The 19,943-nt window shown below is 34.6% G+C and overlaps 1 protein-coding gene across 1 annotated transcript in view; it reads left to right on the forward strand.

Moving 5' to 3' along the window:
* Positions 1–19,943, forward strand: part of LOC149088442 (uncharacterized) — a 153,676-nt gene that overhangs the window by 116,171 nt on the left and 17,562 nt on the right. The window contains exon 4 of the mRNA XM_089253005.1: positions 17,983–18,075. Within this exon, the coding sequence (XP_089109131.1) occupies positions 17,983–18,075 (93 nt within the window). The remainder of the gene's footprint in view (positions 1–17,982; positions 18,076–19,943) is intronic.

Genomic DNA, 19,943 nt, shown 5'->3' on the forward strand with positions numbered 1-19,943 from the left:
TATTCAGAGTCAAGTGAATTTTCAATATTTTCTATTTCTGTCTTCGATATTTATTTGTGTGTGTGATTGCCTTTTTTTACTGACAAACAAGGAGATAATGCATCGTAGTCTTATTTGTCACTTTGGGACCCTCAAGGTGCCCATATGAAAATATGTAACCTTTGTCGATCGCCATTCTGCCAAAACACAATGAAAGGAGTAAATAAATAATTACATTTGCAAAAAAAAAAAAATACTCTACCTATAATACGATTTTTCATTAGGCAATCTTTTCTCCCATTGACTACATTTTTTTGCTTGGCTAGTCGGATTCGAATAGCTAAAAATGATAAAAAGCTAGTGGCAACCTTCACCCCTCCCTCCCGACAGTAATTTTCCAATTCTGCGCTCAGATTTTAAAATTTTTTGTCACTTTTTCAAAATTTCTCAGTGGCAAATTTGTAAACAATATTTTGCCAAAATGCGATGCTATGATTTTTTGACTTATTACAATTTGTTTCGTCATAAACTGAAACGGAAAGACGAAATTTTGCCACCTTCCAAAATTTTAACGGACGAGATTTATTCACATTTTCTCCGGAATGCGAACAATTCAATTTTTTTTGGAAAAGTGACATGACATTTTGCCCCATCTGAGCACAGAATTATAAAAAGAGGTTCTACTTCCACTTTTAGCGACTTCTTTGCAGAGACCTAGGTAACGACATTTCTTCTTGAAAGTCAATTGGATTTAATTACAGTCGACGCCGCTTATTGTAATCACGGATAATATCATTAAAATCGGTATCACTATTGCAAACAGGGTTGAACCAACCTATATCATATCATAGAAAAAAATTGGTTGAGAGTTAACAGGACTCCGGATAATGTTATCAATTTTTTTCCTTTGAAAGTTTATTTTTGCGCATTCTGAAGCCAAGGTTCATCCAAACGTTCTTTTTTTCCCGTAAGTTATCGTTATCAGGCGGCAAGACAATGTACGAGACTAGAAGGTGCTCTCTCTTCCCTCCTCTGTTGACAAACATTTCCGTACTTGATGTCACAATCAGTCCTTAGCATTCACTGTGATTCATGTACGTGTGGAAGTGCTTTTGCAATGACTTCTACAGTTAAGGCAAATGTATAATGGAAAAAATCATTTTCTTCAGTTCTTGATCAGTTTATTTCAGTTGAAAAGATTAAATTTTTTTTCCGAATGACCTTTTCAAAGAATTTATGAAACATATTGTACGTTAAAAAAACTATTGTTATTCGTGATATACATTAGTTAGACAATACACTGCATTCATTCTACGTCTCGCGATGGATAAATAACAAAAATGCGGGGATTTTAGCTCAGAGGAAAAAACAAAATTCTCGTTTTAGGATATTAAAACATGAATGGAATGATAATTTTTAAAACATTTTACAACTAGTTATGTGGGGAAAAAAATCAAAGTTGTCCCGTTTTACCAATACCTGTTTACCATGTGTTCCGTTTAACCAAACGGGATGTATGGTCACCGTAGTGTCAAACGGACACTTTTCACATATATGTATCATTCGGTAACCTCGAGTCCTAATGTGATCACATTAAGCGGCGTGAACTGTATCATTTGAATACTTCTAGAAGGACCGTTATGAGACAATGTCTAAATAATTATTTTCAATCCAGCCTTCTGATGCTAAAAACTAGAGTTTGGTAGACCTAGATCTTAAGGTGATTAGCAAATTAACTACTTACACAAAATTAAAAAAAAGCCGTTTTCAATTTAATCTTATCAATAGACGACATTGACGTATATTTTAATATCCACAAGCGAAATTTTTATTACTTGTATGCCTGCGTGTGCCTGAATTCTATCTAACTGAGCATTAGATATGAAATTTATTTGAATGTATTATATGAGAAATGCATTTGAATATAATAAATGTATTTGTAAATGTATATAATTACGACTGTGTATGTATTTATAATTATTATTTATACTGATTGATGTATATATGTATTTTCTTTAACACATTTAGCATTTGCTCTGTTCTTTTACTTAGTTTGCTCATAAAAATTGCCTACGGTCGACTAAATAGGCCCCGGCCTCTTGTCGACTAATAAGAAGTTATATATTTTGTAATTTTATGATATATGTTAAACTGAAATAAACAAAAAGAGAGAGAGAGAGTGAGTGAGTGAGTGAGTGAGTGTGTGTGTGTGTGTGTGTGTGAGAGAGAGAGTGTGAGAGAGTGAAAGAGAGAGAGAAAGTAAATAAATAATCAGGTCAGCCACTTCAGCACGAGATTATAGGTTATTGAGGATCAATTGACTGTCTATGATAAGCAAAAAAAAAACACAGATCAAGATCTGTTTCCATGTCACCTTTTACATTAAGTTTTTCACCATCCACCAATGTTCTCAATGGGAATATACATGTAAGATTAATTAAAAAAGCATTATTTCCTTTCATGAAAACCCATTTTTTTTCTAGGAAAGTGTGATTCCGAACTTAATTTAAAAAAACAACAACAAAAACTTCATTCCTTTCAGCAATTAGGCCTAAGCAATTAAATTATTTTTCTAAAACCACCCATTTCCGAGGGGAAAAAAAAAATCTATTATTGGTTAATGGTCTTCTTCGAAACTTAATTTTTTTTTTATTTTTAATTGCTCCTATGGACATAGGTGAGTAAAAAAAAATATCAGAAAGTTTTTTTGGTGATTTCTTTTTCTAAACTGAAAAAGAAATCGGGAGAATAATTAATAAAAATAATTATGAAAATTAATTCGAACTTGGCCTGGAAAAAGATAATTTCAAATCATTGAAAAAATAGAGACTCGTGTCTCATTTTATAGACATTTTCGTTGAGCATTCGATATAGTACAGTGAGAGACATAATTATAAGACACTCTTAAATTTGATTGAAATTACAAGAAGGAGCAAAGTAAAAAATATAAAAAATTTCACGCTGTTTTATGACGGTGCAAAATAACTTTTTACCAAATATTAGGAATAAAAAAATAATAATTTCACATTATTCTATTGCGAAGCAAAAAATATAGTATAGACAAAATTATAAGACAACTACTGATTTTCGAGAGAAAAGTAAAATAAAATTCAAACAAATTATATATAGATTTACCAAAATCAATATTTTGTACAACCAACTCTGTTGTTAATCAAAGCAAAAATGCGATTCGGCATGGATTCAACCAAATTAATGAGAGTGCCGCAAGCGACATCATTCCAAGCATGTGGTATGGCCACTTTCAGATGCTCGATGGAAGAAAGTTGCCTCGTACTTGCGTATACTGATCTGCAAAGGATGCTCTACAAGTTTTCTATGGAGTTGAGGTCAAGGGAACGAGCCGGCCATGAAAGAGCATCGATGGTTTCTTGCTTAACAACTGCTTTGTGTGACCCGACACATGAATTTGGTGCATTACCTTGCTGGAATATGCAATTATTCGCTATAAAGAACTTCTTTATATGTACAAAGTTGCTCCTGCAAAAGTTCTACGTAGCTTTTTGAATTCATCCTTGAGAGTGGAAAAACTACATCAGTCTTTCCTTGGGCATAAAATGCTCCCCAAACCATCACTGAACCACCACCCATTTGACGGCTCATTAATTGCTGCGGTGCAGACCTCAAATCATGCCAATATGAATGAAAAGCATCTGGACCATCAAGATTGAATTACTTTTCATCGGAGAACACAGCAGAATACAACAGATCAGTCCAAGGCATGGTACGTGTTACGAGAGTCAAACGATACTGTTTGTGTTTCAAAATTAATGGAGGTTTTTATTCATTTTAAAGAGTTTGATGTTACTTGTAGAACTTGAAAACCGTTCGTTGTGAGCACTGCAGTTGTAAGGCAGGTTATACATTTGTGGATGGAATTTTTCTCCTTACTGCTAGAGCACAAGTGTTGCGCTTTGATTGGGCAGACAAGCATGGTATGAGCCCAGATCATTTTTTACAAAGCCCTATATTCCACGGTTTAAAATATTTATGACGGCACATGGAGACCTTTCAATTTTATTTGTTTTATATATTGTAGAAACGCTGGTGCCATGCAATAGCCAAATTTCATGAGAATTTCACTTTCTTGCAGCTCTGTACCCCGTGGTATTTTCTCTACTGATGAGGAAGGGGGGGGGGGTAGTTGTAAAGAGGGAATATTTTTATTGGTTTGTTATCCCCAGTGACGTAAAAAGAATGATTCGTATAAAGTAACGCAGTGCTACACTACTGTAAAATGGTGGAAATGAAAAATAAGTCTTATATTTCTGTCCTTCCAATTTCTTACTGGAATTCACAAAAATATTCAAATATCAAAAACTATTTATCAGACATCTTTGTAATTCCACTCACAATTTATTGTAAACAACATGACCGATACAAGTATTTAAGTTTCAGTATTGTGGAAATATACCTTCCGTTTTTTTTTTTCGTGAATATTCGGGGCGTGTTAAAATTATGTTTCGCACTGTACAGCCACTAACGCAAGTCGTTATGTACAGACTGATCCAAAAGGCAAATAAATATGTACTCTATCTCCTCTGTAGCATAGTGATTGGCGCACTGGTCCGGCATGAGAAAGGCTCGGATTCGAATTCCTGTAGAGGCAGAGATGGAATTTTCTTTAAAAAAAATCAACATATTCTCCCAAAGAAAATTAGCATCTTCACACAATACAATATCAAGTTTTCTTTATGTCTTGCAATATATGAAAATCCACTAATTCGCGGAATAGAAGGATAAAATATGACTCACATGCTGGAAACGACATGGAGGCTTTATTGAGACCTTACAAAATCACCAACAGATGACGCTTCATCTGATGACAAAAGCAAGAATTAGCATTACAATGCATCTGTTAGCAAAGATTAATTACCATATTAATTAAAAATAGATTAAAAATCTATCTACACTATCTGGTTGCGCAATTCTTGTAATTATTTTATAGGTTTTCAATAAAACCCCCTACCGTTTCCAGTACGTGTGTCAAAAACTTTATCCCTCTACAATCATTATTCCGAGAATAATTGAACTTTCAAATGTGAACTGACTTCTTATAACCCTGTATAACTTCGAAGATGCAATTTTGAAATCATTATCATTATTTTTCTTATTGGACGCAGAACAGAACATATAACGAAGTATATAAGAAAGACAGATAAAACAAGACAAAAATGCACAAAAAATAAACAAAACAAATTAATAAAATTATATGCTGTTCATAGCATGATTTCTTCACACTTTGATAATTGATAAATATGCAAATTATTGTTAAATACTCATGTTTTTGAAAAATATTCATATCCTCGAAAATTATACATGTGCATATTGTGAAATGAAAAAAAAATCATTTTTAATATACAAGCATTTTTATCGTATTAGTGTTTCGAAAACTAAAAATATTTTAGTTTTGCAAAACTAAACTCTGCTCTTTGCCAAACTAAAAATATTGTAGTTTTAACCTCATATTATCATGGTTAGTAGCTTAATATAGATTCACTATTTTGGAGCAGTGTATAATTATTTAACTTTCTTTTTGAATGGTGTTTTATTTGTTTTTTTTTATGTTCTTTATCATCTTGGCAGTTATAGTGTGATATGATTTGAATAGGGGACAGAATGGTTATGAATTTTATATGTACATTATATCAAAATCATTTATGTTTCTTGTTTTTAGGCAAATATATTTAGTTTTTTGAATATTTGATTTCAATTTGTTTTTGCCTAGCCCAATATTTATTATCAAAAGGTCTACATTTTAACATAAACTTGCTATTTCCGATTCTTCTGCATAAAGAACTGTATCGTCAGCAAAAAGATATTAAGTTTCCATTTTGTTTAAGTTTGAAAACGTATTATTATATATCTAGTTTTTTTGTGTTAAGTAGAACCCAGATTTTTATAAAACCAAAAATTAATTTTGATTATCTGTAAGGATTCATCTCTGTTGTTAAAGAATAGGACCGATGCATCGTTGAATATTTAATCAGTATTAAAAAAAGTTCAAATTAAGGGAAGGAAGAAAATATATAAACTTTGTTCCCCTCAGCATAATATCCAGAAAATAAAATGTTTCCGATATCTTGGGCTGAGAATAAGCCATTTATCTCTCTAAACCTTCCCACCTGGGGGGCCAATTCCTGAAGTCAAGAGAGTCTACTAATGTCTCTACTTCAGTGCCTCACGCCACAGTGTGTGAAATAAGGAAGGCAGGGTCGTGTCTCCAGTGGTGTAGATGGTAGCGTACTTGCTAGGTATGCAAGAGGGCCTGGGTTCATGTCCCGGCGGACACGACTGACTTCTCTTTCTGAGTTCACCTCAGCATAATATCCAGAAAATAAAATGTTTCCGATAAACTTTGTTTGTTCAGAAATTTAAAAAAATTTTACTTATATATCAGTAATTAAAAATATCTAAAAGTATTGTTGAGCGGGATATTTTATAGCGGAAAATTTCTTCTTCAAGACAATCGAAAGTGTTGCTCAAAAGCGAATCGATATCTTTATCAACAAGAGGAAATAAAAAATTCTTATTGCATTGCAAGACGTGAAAACATTTTGAAAGTAATCAATGAACGAAACCAAATTGATTTTTCTGACAAAAGTTCTGATGAAAAATTTTCTTCACTTCCAAACGTATGTTAGGCACTTTAGCAGAATTAGTATCGCTTTCTCCGGCAGTGTTCGAGAGTACGTAAAGTCATTAGAAATGTTTTTTTTTTGTTTCGTTAATTGACGGAAATTATATTTGAGCTCATTATCAACTAATGAATCGATGACTTTTAATGTTGAAGAAGGGGAAAAAAACAGAATGAAGTTAATTTATTATCATCTTTTGTTGAAGCGGAAGTTCCAAATATGGAAACAAAAAAGCAAATTTTTTTTTGGATTTATTTAATTAATTTTTGATTCATTAGCACCTTTTTTCTTATAATTAACGTTGGATTCTTTCACTAATAGCGCTTTGATGTATTATTTCATCACGAGTACTGTAATTAATAAATGCATTTCAACGAACATTTCTCATACTTTCTTCTAAGTAATTAATTGCCAGATTCATGTGCGTTCGAATTTATAAGAAGTGATTAATAAATTGTTGAAGATTGAATTTGATTTCCGCAAATATTTAATTTTCAACTGATGTGCATTGGAAGCCCAGAAATATGTAGTTCTGCGGTTAGGCCGAGAATTACGGTAGTTTTCGGAAAATATAAAGCAGAAGTGCCGCTCTTTCGCGGACCGGTGCAGTTCCGTGGGAATTTCCTTCCGGTCTCAAGTCAAGCAACTGCTATATAACTTTAGACTTAATAAATAAAATACAGTCTACATACTGCAAATATTTATATATTTTCTGCCAGTCGCAAATTATTTTCTCCAATTTATGTATTTTGTCGACCCACAAATTATTCCTGGTATTTGCGTATTTTTTACTGGTTTCCATACTATTTCTGCAGGGTTTTTTTCCGGTCCACAAATTATTTCTCGTTCTTTCTATTCATTTTTTGCCATTCCGAAACTTTTTCTCCTAATTATTTTTTCTTTTCGCAGATCAGCAAATTATTTGTCCCGTTTAAAAGTATTTTCTACAGGTCTGCAATTTGTTTTCCCTTTTGACGGGAATACGTTTTTAAATCCTCTGACGATATTGGGTGCATTCGCAAAAAAGTTGCGTAACGAAATAATTTAAACGCTCATATCTCAGAAAGTGATCATGATTTATCGGTGTTTTTTATGTCTGCGGGTAGATCTCGTTAACACAAAACGAATGATGTAACTCTGGCTTTAATATTTCTTTTCCCAGCTTAAAAAAAGAAAATCTGGGAACCCAGCACGTAGCGTGGTTTGTTTTACGCTACATCTCGAGAAATTGACATCACAAATAAAAGTAAATGGCGTCGTCTGATAAGCATTTCTGAAGCAAATTCAATGATGTTATTCTGGCTTTAATTTCACTTCCAGTCTAGGCGCGAGGCTCACGGCCCGCTTTCGTAACGGGATTGTTTCACGCTATATCTCGGGAGGTTCTCCGCAGTTAGACGACATTGGTAATTTTCGTTAGCTGCTTCAAAGACAAATCTGATGATACCTATTTCATTATTAATACTTACCGCGCGATTCAAGACACAAAGAACTTATTCGCGTTAAAACTTGCGGCCGTGCCTTGACACAGCTTACCTCAACTTTTTTGTACTTTTTGGCGGTCCTCAAATAATTTTTAATTAATGGGTAGTTATTTCAATTTTTTTATATTGAAGTCTTTTTAATGTAATAGAAGAGAATTCAGTATCATAATCAATTTTTCATGCCAATAAACTAAAGAAAAAAATTAATCCCACTGATTACTTGTTGAAAAGTACTTGTTGCATTTTTATGCATTTTTTATATGCATTTTTTTATTATTATGCATATTTTATGAATTTTTTTATTATTATGCATATTTTATGCATTTTTAGGAAATTCTTATACTAAGTTGATACAAATCAGAAAAATCCGCTTACTAATCCAAATCGTCAAGCACCAGACCCTTGAAAAAACAACTACAGTATATATCAACTATATAAAACCAAAACCGAAGAGCCATCTATTCGAGAAATCTACTGAAAGAAATATTTTTCCGGATCAGTCAATTCAACGAAAATATACACGTGATTCCACTGAAATAGATGGCTTATACTCAGCAGTTTCGACATACATAAAAGCCCTGAAAACGATCGTTCTATAACTGGACGAAAAGTATATATGAAAATGTGTATACGGTATGAACAGAATCACGACTGATAAAATGTCAAAAGATTCAATCTAGTGCCTGGTTAGAGATAATATTAAAATATAAATATATATTTACTAAAAATATTCGATTTAGGTTCTCGCGAAACGCATCTTGCTGACATTTCAGTTGGAAAAAAAAAATAAGATCGCGATTCAAGGAGATTTATGAGTGCAATTCAGATTATGAAGTTATAAAATATGAATATGAAAGGAAGACGGAAAATATATATACTTCCCCTTAAATGTGTTTCCATTGAATAGTAAAAGCGGTTATTTACTTTCTAACTGCTTCATGACGTTATAGAAACAGAATAGAAGGACCCAATGCATAAATAAATATTTTCTGTATAAATTCTGTAAAGAATGTTGATGTAGGAACCCATTTCTTGATAACTAGTGTTGATCTTGTGCCATATGTTTTCAATGAGAAGAGATATTCGTTGAATTTCTCTTCGCATGCTCGATTTCTCCATTAAGAGATACTATAAAGACACTTTCTAGATACTTACTTTTTAGGATTATTTATTTATCTTCGGCTTCGTTTCGCTGCTGGGATTGGCGACGAGTCGCTAAAGTTTTGTCGGCATGTAAAGAAAACCGATACTATGTTCCATTAGAACTCGTTAATTATCCAGAGCCGCAAATATTGGAACAGAAATGATTTTGGAGTATCTCATACCAGCACATTTTGGATGGAAGCTAATGTCGCTGATCCTCGCAAATATTTCTGATGATATTTTGTGCGCGAAATTCTGTAATGAGTTAGTGATTAATACGGTGTGAAGAATTACAGTCAGTGTGCCGCTTAATCGTATACCAACGACTCCAGCATACAATATCCGATTATGCGGCAATCAATTCAATTGCCATTTTACAACGTTAGTATAGTTTGTGTATTCAAAAATGATGAAGGATCAATATTAATAAAGCTTCTCGAATAAATCAGACATCAAAAACGAAATAAAAGAAAATTATATTTAATTAATTACTAGGGCTAGGATATGACCTAAAAACCGACAGAATACGCTCCATAAAAACTGCATTTATGCCCTACAGAAACTCAAAATATGCCACTAAAACATTTATGACTGGGTGACCAAATTTCCTCGAAGAAATTACGGGATTGATGATTATCAATCATTTCCAAAATGATGCCAAAGGCACGTAAATAAAAATTGTCAATTGTTGCAAATGTCACAGAAAAATTGCCAATCATTGCCAAAAACGATGCTAAAGGTAGATAAAATTGTCAATTATTGCTAATATTGTCTATATTGTCTAAATATTTCCAATCGTGGGAAATTAAGCAGTGAAGAGTGAGCTTGAGGAAAGGGGGAAACAAGCCCTGTTCATTCTTCTAGATCTAGAAATATGTAAAATAATGCTCCAAAATTTGAAAATATGGCTAAAATTCTGAAAAGCATAAAAAAATGTCTAAAATTAGTGAAAATAATTTAAGAATGTCCTATTGCGTAAAAATAGTGAACTATGCAAAATCATAATAACAATATGCATCATAGCAATCCAAGCCGTCTGTTAGTTACGATTACAATACCTAAGATTTTTACTTTTCATCAGGAAAGTTAGCGCCCTCTACTGCTCAACACAAAATAAAAATAAGATAATTAAATGTACGTCTTGAAGACAATTCGAATACTTGGAGGCCTATACCTACTCTCAAACGCATTTTTTTTTTAATTTTAATTTAGTAACATATTTTTCATAATTCTATATGTTTCATGTCGCTGAGAAACTCTCATATTAAACGGGAACTTTAACATTATCTCCACCCCCAAGAGAAGTATGTAATATTACCCCAATATGATACTTCATGAAATTTTCGTAACTTCTATATAATAATATTGCATTCAATACATCCGTTGAAAATCACTTGCATCAATGCTTTTGAATAAATAACAAGTTCAAGAAAATTTCGACCAAAAAACGAGAAAAATCGGGACGGAGGAAAAAATGAAGACTGTCCCGAAAGTATAGGTTTCGGGACAGTCAATGTTTTTATGTTGCAGTTGTATTAGTAATAACGAAGTCCAAAGCTTCTAAAAGATGCATCTAATTCAAATGAAAAAGAAAATATATATTGGGAAGTTCAGAAGATAATTGAAATTATCTGTCACGAATTGGCTTTCAATCACCCAAATAAAAGTTGACGTACGTCATCCAAGTAAAATGGATCTGAGTAAAAATAACATTCTTTGTAGAAGTTATCTTATAAGCAAATGCAAAAGTTCTTATTTTACATGTTTAAAGGGCTGAACGAAGCAAGCCAATAAATGAAAGATACCAATGGAAGTAATCGAAAAGGTAATTTTGGAAAACATTCAGTAAAATGGGCTGTACAGCCATTGTGTGAAAACTACTGTAATTAACATAGAAGAGAAGCGGGCGCGCTCGGTTCTGCAGGAGAATGACGTCATCAGCTGGTACCGACTCCAGCGTCGTATGAGACAGCCATTGTCGTATGACCCTGAAACACTGCTGACTCTTCGAAAATGTACACGGAGCAATTTCCTCTGGTCCCATGACTCTGTAGCTCGGAAGCTCTTATTGATAGTATTGAACCGTAAAAGCACACGCATTGTTTTGAGAGTACTTAAATAGGAAATCGGGATCAGATAAGTCACGAGACTGGAAATGATACGTGATGAAGAGTAGAAAAACCTTTAGATCGAACAAGGAAAGAGACAAAGTGGATAACATAAGACGTTTTGAAAGATATCATAGGCAACTTTATGGAAAAAAAAAAAAAAAAGTAAGGGACAAATGGAAAGGTAAGAAACGGGTATATATAGCAAAAAGCAATGAACGGAAACGAAAATAACGAAGGTATTATTTGATCATTTCGATACATCTGATCCTTTTTAACTGAGATGTATGTAGCAAAGACGAGGCTATTCCATATGCCTAAACCATTAAAAGAAATCACCAGAAAAAGACAAACGTAGAAAAATCTTATTCCTATATATGACATTTCGGTTTTCCATTGTCCTTTCTCATTCGACTTAGTTCCTTTATGATGCGGATTTTTGAAACCAGCTTGACAATCCGATCTTATTTTACTGGCTCTTTCTTACAACCGATATTGTTTATCACACACACACACGAAAGGTAAATAAAATCTTTGTATTAGAATCTTTTTGAGTTCTATAGACTCCGTTTTATCTGCTACTGTAACGGTGATACTTCAGAGGTGTTTCTTGTTAGTCAATTTTCGTTTTACGGACACGCAAGCCGGTTTAACCTTACAACGGCAATCCAGTGATATCTTTTCTTCTTAAAACCCTCTCATTTCGGCAGTCCCGAGTCCAGCTATCTCTATACAGAGAGCTTTGCCTGATAACATGTTTGTTTTCCGACAACTGGGTCAAACAATGCGCGGAGTCAGCTTTTTTCCAAAATCTGATTACAGAGAATGAAGAATGTACATTACCCTTCGAGGTAATATACGATTATGCATTCAGCATAAATAACAGAAAACAATGTTACCCCTTCCTTATTTTTTTATTATTAAAGTCGACGCTGCTTATTATAATCATGAATAATATTATCATTCATGATTATAATATGAGGCGTCGACTGTAATAATAATATTGTTATAATTTATTTTTATATCATTAATAATAATATTGTTAGCATTGTTATCATTTTTGCACGGAACGGAATGGACCGGTATCCTAACATGATCCGAATGGCATGATGCTCGTCTTCCAGTATGATGGTTACTGTCGAGGTCCATGGTTTCGAATCTGGGCATAGAATCAAGATACAAATTATCGAACCTAGGGGGAGACCACCGCTAGATGGCGCTTTCATTTCCCACCCGACTCTACTGGTTGGAAATTTCCTGTATGGCGATATATGATCAGAGTTAGTGCGCGGTAAAGTAGCATCATAACATGGGAGAAGTTCGTTTTATCCGATGTTCGTTTTATCTCATGGGAGAAGTTAGTTTGAATTTTCGATAATGCTATGACTTTTTTTTTTTGCGCCTTCTGAAGCTAAGGTTTAACCAAATTCATTTATTTTTCCTGTAAACTATCGTTATCAGGCTGCAAACCAGTGCAGGTGACTGGAAGATAATCTCTCCCACCTGCGTTGTTGAGAAATACTTCCGTACTTCTAACGTTGTAATTACTTCGTAGTATTCGCTGTGGACCGTGTACGTGTGTGGAGCTGCTTTTGCAATGGCCTTCCTATAGTAAATGCAAATGTATATATAACGGAAAAAAGCCCTTTTCTTCGATTCTTGATCAGTTTCCTACATGTTGACTAGATTCAAATTTCTTTCTGCGAGATGCTTACTTTATAATAGCAGTTCCACTTTGAAATAAATGACCATAAAAGGAAAACTATTGGACAAAATGTTATCAAACTTGGCCATGATCTGGTTAGGAGGAGGAGTTAAGAGTAATATTTTTTTTAGTATTTATCAAATTTACCAACGACGTTTGAGTGTTATGCATATTGGCTGGTAAAAGTGATAAATTTATCAAACTTACCAAGACGGCTGGTAAGTAGGCATAATAATCGGTTATTATGTATAATACCCGATTTATCTCATTTACCGTAACAGTTATAATAGAATTTATAAGTTATAAGAGAAAATGTCATTTGTCATATTCCTGTAAAGATTATAAATTCAAGTTTGCTCCGTTGAAAACACAGAACATATTTACAGAAAATGTCGGGACTGAAAAAATATGAGAAATCACGTGAAATTTAATAAAAATGCGTACCGCGATATTCATTGTTTATTGTTACGCGCGATATACCTGCTACACTATGAGAGGCATCACGCGGTGGGTGATGCAACTGGGTTACTTTTCCAACCATCGCTTTGCTTCTGCTTCACGACATCCGGTGGAACGCGAATCGTTTACGGCGGCCTTGACCTTACTAACTGGACGCTGCTCATGGTATGCGCGTAGCAAAGCTACGGAGGGACCATGGAGAGTCTTGAAGTGTTCTCCATCAAAGTTCGCTCGATATAACGACCGGTCCATCGCGAAATCTACGCTCCACAGCCGCTCCACGACGTGACGCGTCGATACCCCCAGGGTCGACCCACGGCTTAGACTGCTTTCGCGTCTCTTTATATAATTTATTCAACTTACGTTATGATGATGTTTTTCATTGTTGCGATCGACAATGGTCCTCTGAACTCGCTGTTGGATAGCAATAGACAACAAAGTGTGTTTTGTTGTACTTCATTAACAACAGCATTGTCACGCAGCTACCTTCCACTACTGGTTGTCAATTGTTGAGAACCTCTCCTGTCTCGTGATAAGTGGAACTCCGACAGCTCGAGTGTTTGTTTACGTCGAAGTTTTCGTTCAGAAGTTTTTCATTGCTAAACGTTTAATTTAATTTAACATTTAGTAATAGAATTTTCAAGAAGATAGGCTTTAGCATATTTAATAATGCAGTTTATCACTAGAATTTAGCATTTTTAGTATTAGAATTTAGCATTTTTTAGTAATAGAATTCAGCATTTAGCACGATGTAGCAATTAACACTCACTGCAAATTTTGACAGAAAATAATCTTGTTTACACTTTATAAATTCGTTTCATTTGTGAGAGAATCATGTATGCATCCGTCTCCACGGCAGCGCTATTTATAACAAGCATTACATAGTAAACTTCACGTTAGGTTCATAACACGTTCATGCACATTCCAACAAGTACCAATTCGTTAGAAATGCAGCAGAGGAATGTATACGAGGTGCAAGTGCGGTTTAGTAGTTGTACGGTGTCCTGAAAATCTCCCTAACGTACCTTTCCTTCTTTCTTAACCTTTGGTGTAGACAAATTTAAAAATACTTCAAAGAGCGAAATTTTCCTAATTTGGAACCTTTAGTAAAGAAAATTTAACCTTTCCTAAGAAATTTAGTTTTTTCGTAATTGCGGAATCTGACTTTTTATAATTTTACCCCAGTCCCTCCAAGTATCTAGTAAAAATAAATGTTTGTTGTTTCACACACGCAAAAAAATGTAAAACGGATTTGATTGTCATACGAAAAATATTGATCGAGAAATTAAATTTTAAAATCGGAGGAAGTATTTCGGGGGTCTTTCGCAAATCCAACAGCAAAATAGATACATTTGTACAGAATCAAAAAATGTAATATCGGTTTCAAACAGAGGTTTCTCTTATATTAATACATCAAGTGAATATGACTCATAGTCCACTGTTTTGAAAAGTGTTTCATCAGTACAATTCTAAATTTCTTAACTGTTTTAACTTCCAATTTTACCTATCTTAATGAGAAATAAAACAACGCTCTACCAAGCACCAAAAAAAAGTGTGGGGGAAGAAATCGGTAATAATCACAAACTTTGATCTCGGTTTTAGTTTTCGGTATGCTAACTCATATTTTTTACTCCGAAACCCCCCCCCCCCTCCCTCCCTCATCAATGACAACCAAAGAACATGGTTCCCCAAGCACTAAAAAAATTCAAACATTAAAATGAATATCTCGTCCAATTTTTGTTGTTCGGTGATTATGAAACTTGTATTGTGTGACACGTAACTAGAATGCTATGAACTTTTTCTAGGCATGAGCATTGGGTCCCGGTAAAAATGGCAACAGTCAGTTTTTAGTTTTTTTGTTAATTAATTTATTCAAGTAAAAGTTCCATAATATCAATAGTTACTTCAAACCTTTTTTTTCGATGGGAAGATTTTGTCTAATATGAGCGCCTAAAAAAAGGATTGGGTAGGACAGCGGTAAGGCTGTTTACACCCCGAGTAAGTTTTTTGAAGACGTATCCGTGCAAGACACAAATGATTGGTAGTTTGGGAATATAGCGAATATCCCCAGGCATAATTTTTGTCATTATTTCTTACACATCAGTGCGTAATAACACGTGACAGTTTTGCGAGTTGTTTTCGAAAAGGAGTATTTTCTGAAGAAAAACGAAAGCAGGAAGAAAATTTTACACGATCGAATTGCAGGGTCTTTATGATTAAATTTAACTTTGAAATGGCCATAGAAGGAAAACTACTGGACAAAATGTTATCAAACTTGGTAATAGTTTAAAGGAGGTCATGGGTTAATTTTCTTCTTCGTCTCATACGCACGCGAGAGAGCTCTTCTCCCTGAACTCAATTTGTCGTGTGATTCCGCTCTGGCGGCGCTTTTATACTGTCAGAGAAAAGGCGGGAAGTTTGTGGAAAGATACTTTTTGGCGTCATGATATCACCAAATTATCCGAGCTGTCACCAGACTTGTTACATTTGGCGTTAATTTGTCGAGATTTACAGAGAAATACGTTAATGATTATTTACAGGCGATAAATGGCATAATTAATGATAAATAAGGACTGTTTACGTAATTTTCGTAACAATAGTTTGACTTATCAAAGTAAAGTTCCCACCCCAAATAAGACTTCTTTTATGTTCGAAATTATCTAGCATCTAATTAGATTAGATTTATTAATTGTATTAAGGGCCGTCGACATATTACAATATTATCTAGCATCCAATACCTTGGATTGATTTCCAGAAGAATCGTAAGAAACCTTGTGTATACTTTTGTACAATTTCATTGAATTTTTAATAATGATAAATATTGTTTTATTTCAAATTCTTTAGTATAGCTTTATTCTTGGCGGCTCAGGTAGTGTAGCAGTTTATTTGCCGGGATATATGGGTGTGAGTGCTATCAATTCAGGACAAGAGATTGATGTCATTTACGTCGATTTCTAAAAGACATTTGACAAAGTAGACAGATTGCTACCACTGAGGAAGCTAGTTGGCATGGGTGTTGCTGATAAAATTGTGAGGATAATTCAAGTACTGCTATTGTAGCGGGTTCATTAAGTTCGTGTGGCGAGCGTCATGTCCAGAGAATGCCAGTTGCCAAGTGGAGTCCTCCGGGAATCAGTGTTAGACTCGATCTTGTTCACTTTGTACACTTACGATTTCACTCAGGCTGTATCACCCATCCATCTATTGCAATGTGCTAATGACATGAACTTATTCTCTCCAGTAGGACACACTAGGGGGGCCTAATAATTGCATGCCAACAAATTTTGCAGTGGAGTTGCCAGTATAAAATCCCTACTCCAACATAAAAATGCGGATTAATGCATTTATGTAGGCACTCCGATCCTGAATATTATCAAATAGGCAATGAAACGTTACAGCAACTGAATACATGCGTGGATATAGGCATTGCAATGAGCCGCATTCTGGATTTTACTCAAAATTATAATTTCATAGTCTGCAAAGCTAACAAAATTTCTTACATGTTACGTAAGGCATACCGCAAGTGTGATGCGCATACGTTGCCATATGCTTTATGTGTGTACGTTCGCCCAACTCTGGAGTTCTGTTCGCAAGTATGAAGCCCTTACAAAGTTAAGGACATAAAGCACCTTGAGAAGTCACAGAGGTCCTTTACCAAACGAATAGCTGTCTTGAGCGGCTGGTCTCATTGCCAGAAGCTTCAATTTCTGAGTTCGCACTCACTGGAATGGCGTAGAATCGCTAAAGATCTTAAGATGTGCTACAAACTAGCCTACCAAATGGGAGAACTATCTACCGTTGGGAGAACTTTTCTTCGAGATCATGGACAGACGAGTTAACCTACAGATGCATAACTTCTAAATAAGATTACCAACGGCCAGAAAAGATTGCTTTCTCCACGGATGCAGATGCTATGTTGCGAGAATATGGAACAATCTGCCATCAGAACTTGTATGCGCCTCCTACGCAAGATTTGCTTCCGCTGTTGAACAGTTCGAACCTGTCTCCGTATATGCGAAGTGTTTTCCCTTCTGGCTATTATTTCTGATAATTTTATTTTTATTCATTATTATTTTATTATCACTTTTTTCCAGTGCAAGTGAATTTCATGCCTTCTGGGGTTATTATAAATAACATGCTGATTTTGGAAATGCAAACAATAAGGGTCTCTACTAATAAAGATGTTTTTGACAGACTTATGGCGTTAATGAATTTCGCCTGGAACCAAATGTTTTCTTATTTTCGTATCGACGAAATACCAAAGTAATATCTGATATATATTTGAATGCTTTGTTTTAATTTTATTTATATAATGATCGTGAATATTTCAATGTGTAATTTTTCATTTCATCTTATTTATATTATGTCCGTAATGAGGCCTTATGGCAATGTTTCGGATTTATCGTATTATATTTATTCTGCAGTATTTTCTTACGTTTCTTCTGTAGGACAGCAAAGCTCTCCTTCTACCGTGGATTATCTCAGTGTCCACAACAACAGTATTGGATATATTTCTCTCGATCTATCTTGTTGTAGAAGCAGTAAGTAATGTTTAATTTTGCGATTATGTTTCTTTTAAACTCGTTTAAGGCATCGAATTTCTCTATGTATATCAGAAACAGAACGATGTGTCTCGTAACTACTCGTAAGTATATGCTCATAAAAAAAATATTAATAATACAGTTCAGTATACATTGCACAAGTGGTTATCAAACAAGATAATTGTAACCGCAGATAGATGAGTAGAGTAGGATCCCGATTCCAATGAGTAGAGTAGGATCCCGATTCCAATGAGTAGAGTAGGATCCCGATTACAATGAGTTGTGAGTGAAAGAAAAAGTGTATGATATATACTTTTTTCCATTCATTGATTTAAAAATTAGGTGCTGTCAAATAACTTGCGATATGCCTTGCATTGCGACAAACTGGTTTACCGAATGCATACGCCAGTGGTTTTATGGAAATTTCGCCTCCAACATTTCGCACTCACACGGCCAGTGACGAAGTGAGTGTGAGAGTGACCATATGAATGACCCAGTGAGTGGGTGAGTGACCATGTCAATTAACAAGCGGGTGACTGTATCAGTGATCAAGTTAGTGACCAGATGAGTGACTAAGTGCGTGACCATACGATCACTCACACACTCATACGGTCACTCACTTGATCATTCATAAGGTCACTCACTTGATCATTCATAAGGTCACTCACTTGATCATTCATAAGGTCACTCACTTGATCTTTCATAAGGTCACTCACTTGATCATTCATAAAGTCATTCACTTGGCTACTAATGCGGCCACTCACACACTCACTTAGTCAATCATACGGTCACTCACCCATTCACTTGGTCACTTATACGCTCAGGCAGGGCCAGGCAGATGAAATGTTGCCTGCTTGCCTGGTGCTGCTTCACTAAGCTCCATCCACTGCTTTCACTGTTGCCTTCGTACCGGGAGCGAAATATGCCGCAAGCACAACCCTTATCCCTGAAGCATTTAGGAGGTTTTGTTGACCGAAGACACTGAAGGAAAAAATTTCCAAAGTATTGTATGTAAAGCAATCTCTTCGAAATGTTGTGTGTAAATATCTCTACACACTTCCTTCTATTCAGTTAATCTTTTTTTAAACGAACATTTTCTGCAGCAGTATTGTATATAGCAGTTTATTAATGATAATTTCTGGTGACGAAAATAATTTCTCTCAGCCTTTTACGCCGTTATTATTCCATTTAATACCCAAATTTCTGTAAGGTCCGTATTATCCTAGTTAAGTTTTGGTCCAATATTAGCTGGAATAATCGGGATGGGATACTACTGTAGTAAAATTATTTTTTGGAATTCAGAACTCCACCATGGCGTAGTACTTTATGGGGCCTCAAAATGCATCAGGCTAGTGACGCGAGGTAACTGAAGTTTTCATTCCGTTCTCAGGGGTGCTGCGAATGTAAAATGTCTGGAAATCTCTTTTTTGGACTATGTTTGATGTTCACACAACAACGATAAAGCATGCTATGAATGTGATAACAGCCTCGATGTGTTGCCCAATTATCGATATTTAAATTAGCTTTTCTCGATTGTTTTTCGTCTGGATTTTCGTAAATAAACCACCAATTATCGTCTGAGATATCTTGAATATATTCGCGATAATTACGATTCATAGAAAATTCCCTTTCAAATGGAATCTTTAATAAACTGGGGGTTCAGATTTCGAAATTTTTCAACAAAACAAACTTTTTTTGAAGCCAGAATTACCGCGAGTCTTTGATATTTTGGATCTAAATCCATCAAGAAATTCATTATAACAACGATTATTTTCTCGGAAAATATACTCATTATCTACTAAATTATCATTACATCATAAATATGCCCAATATCAAATTTTCAATGGATACGGAGTTAATTAAATTAG

This window comes from Pholcus phalangioides, unplaced genomic scaffold, assembly GCF_987345545.1.
Source record: "Pholcus phalangioides strain wild (caught in Gottingen) unplaced genomic scaffold, Ppha-v1.0 ptg000003l_1, whole genome shotgun sequence".
Taxonomy (NCBI): Eukaryota; Metazoa; Arthropoda; class Arachnida; order Araneae; family Pholcidae; genus Pholcus; species Pholcus phalangioides.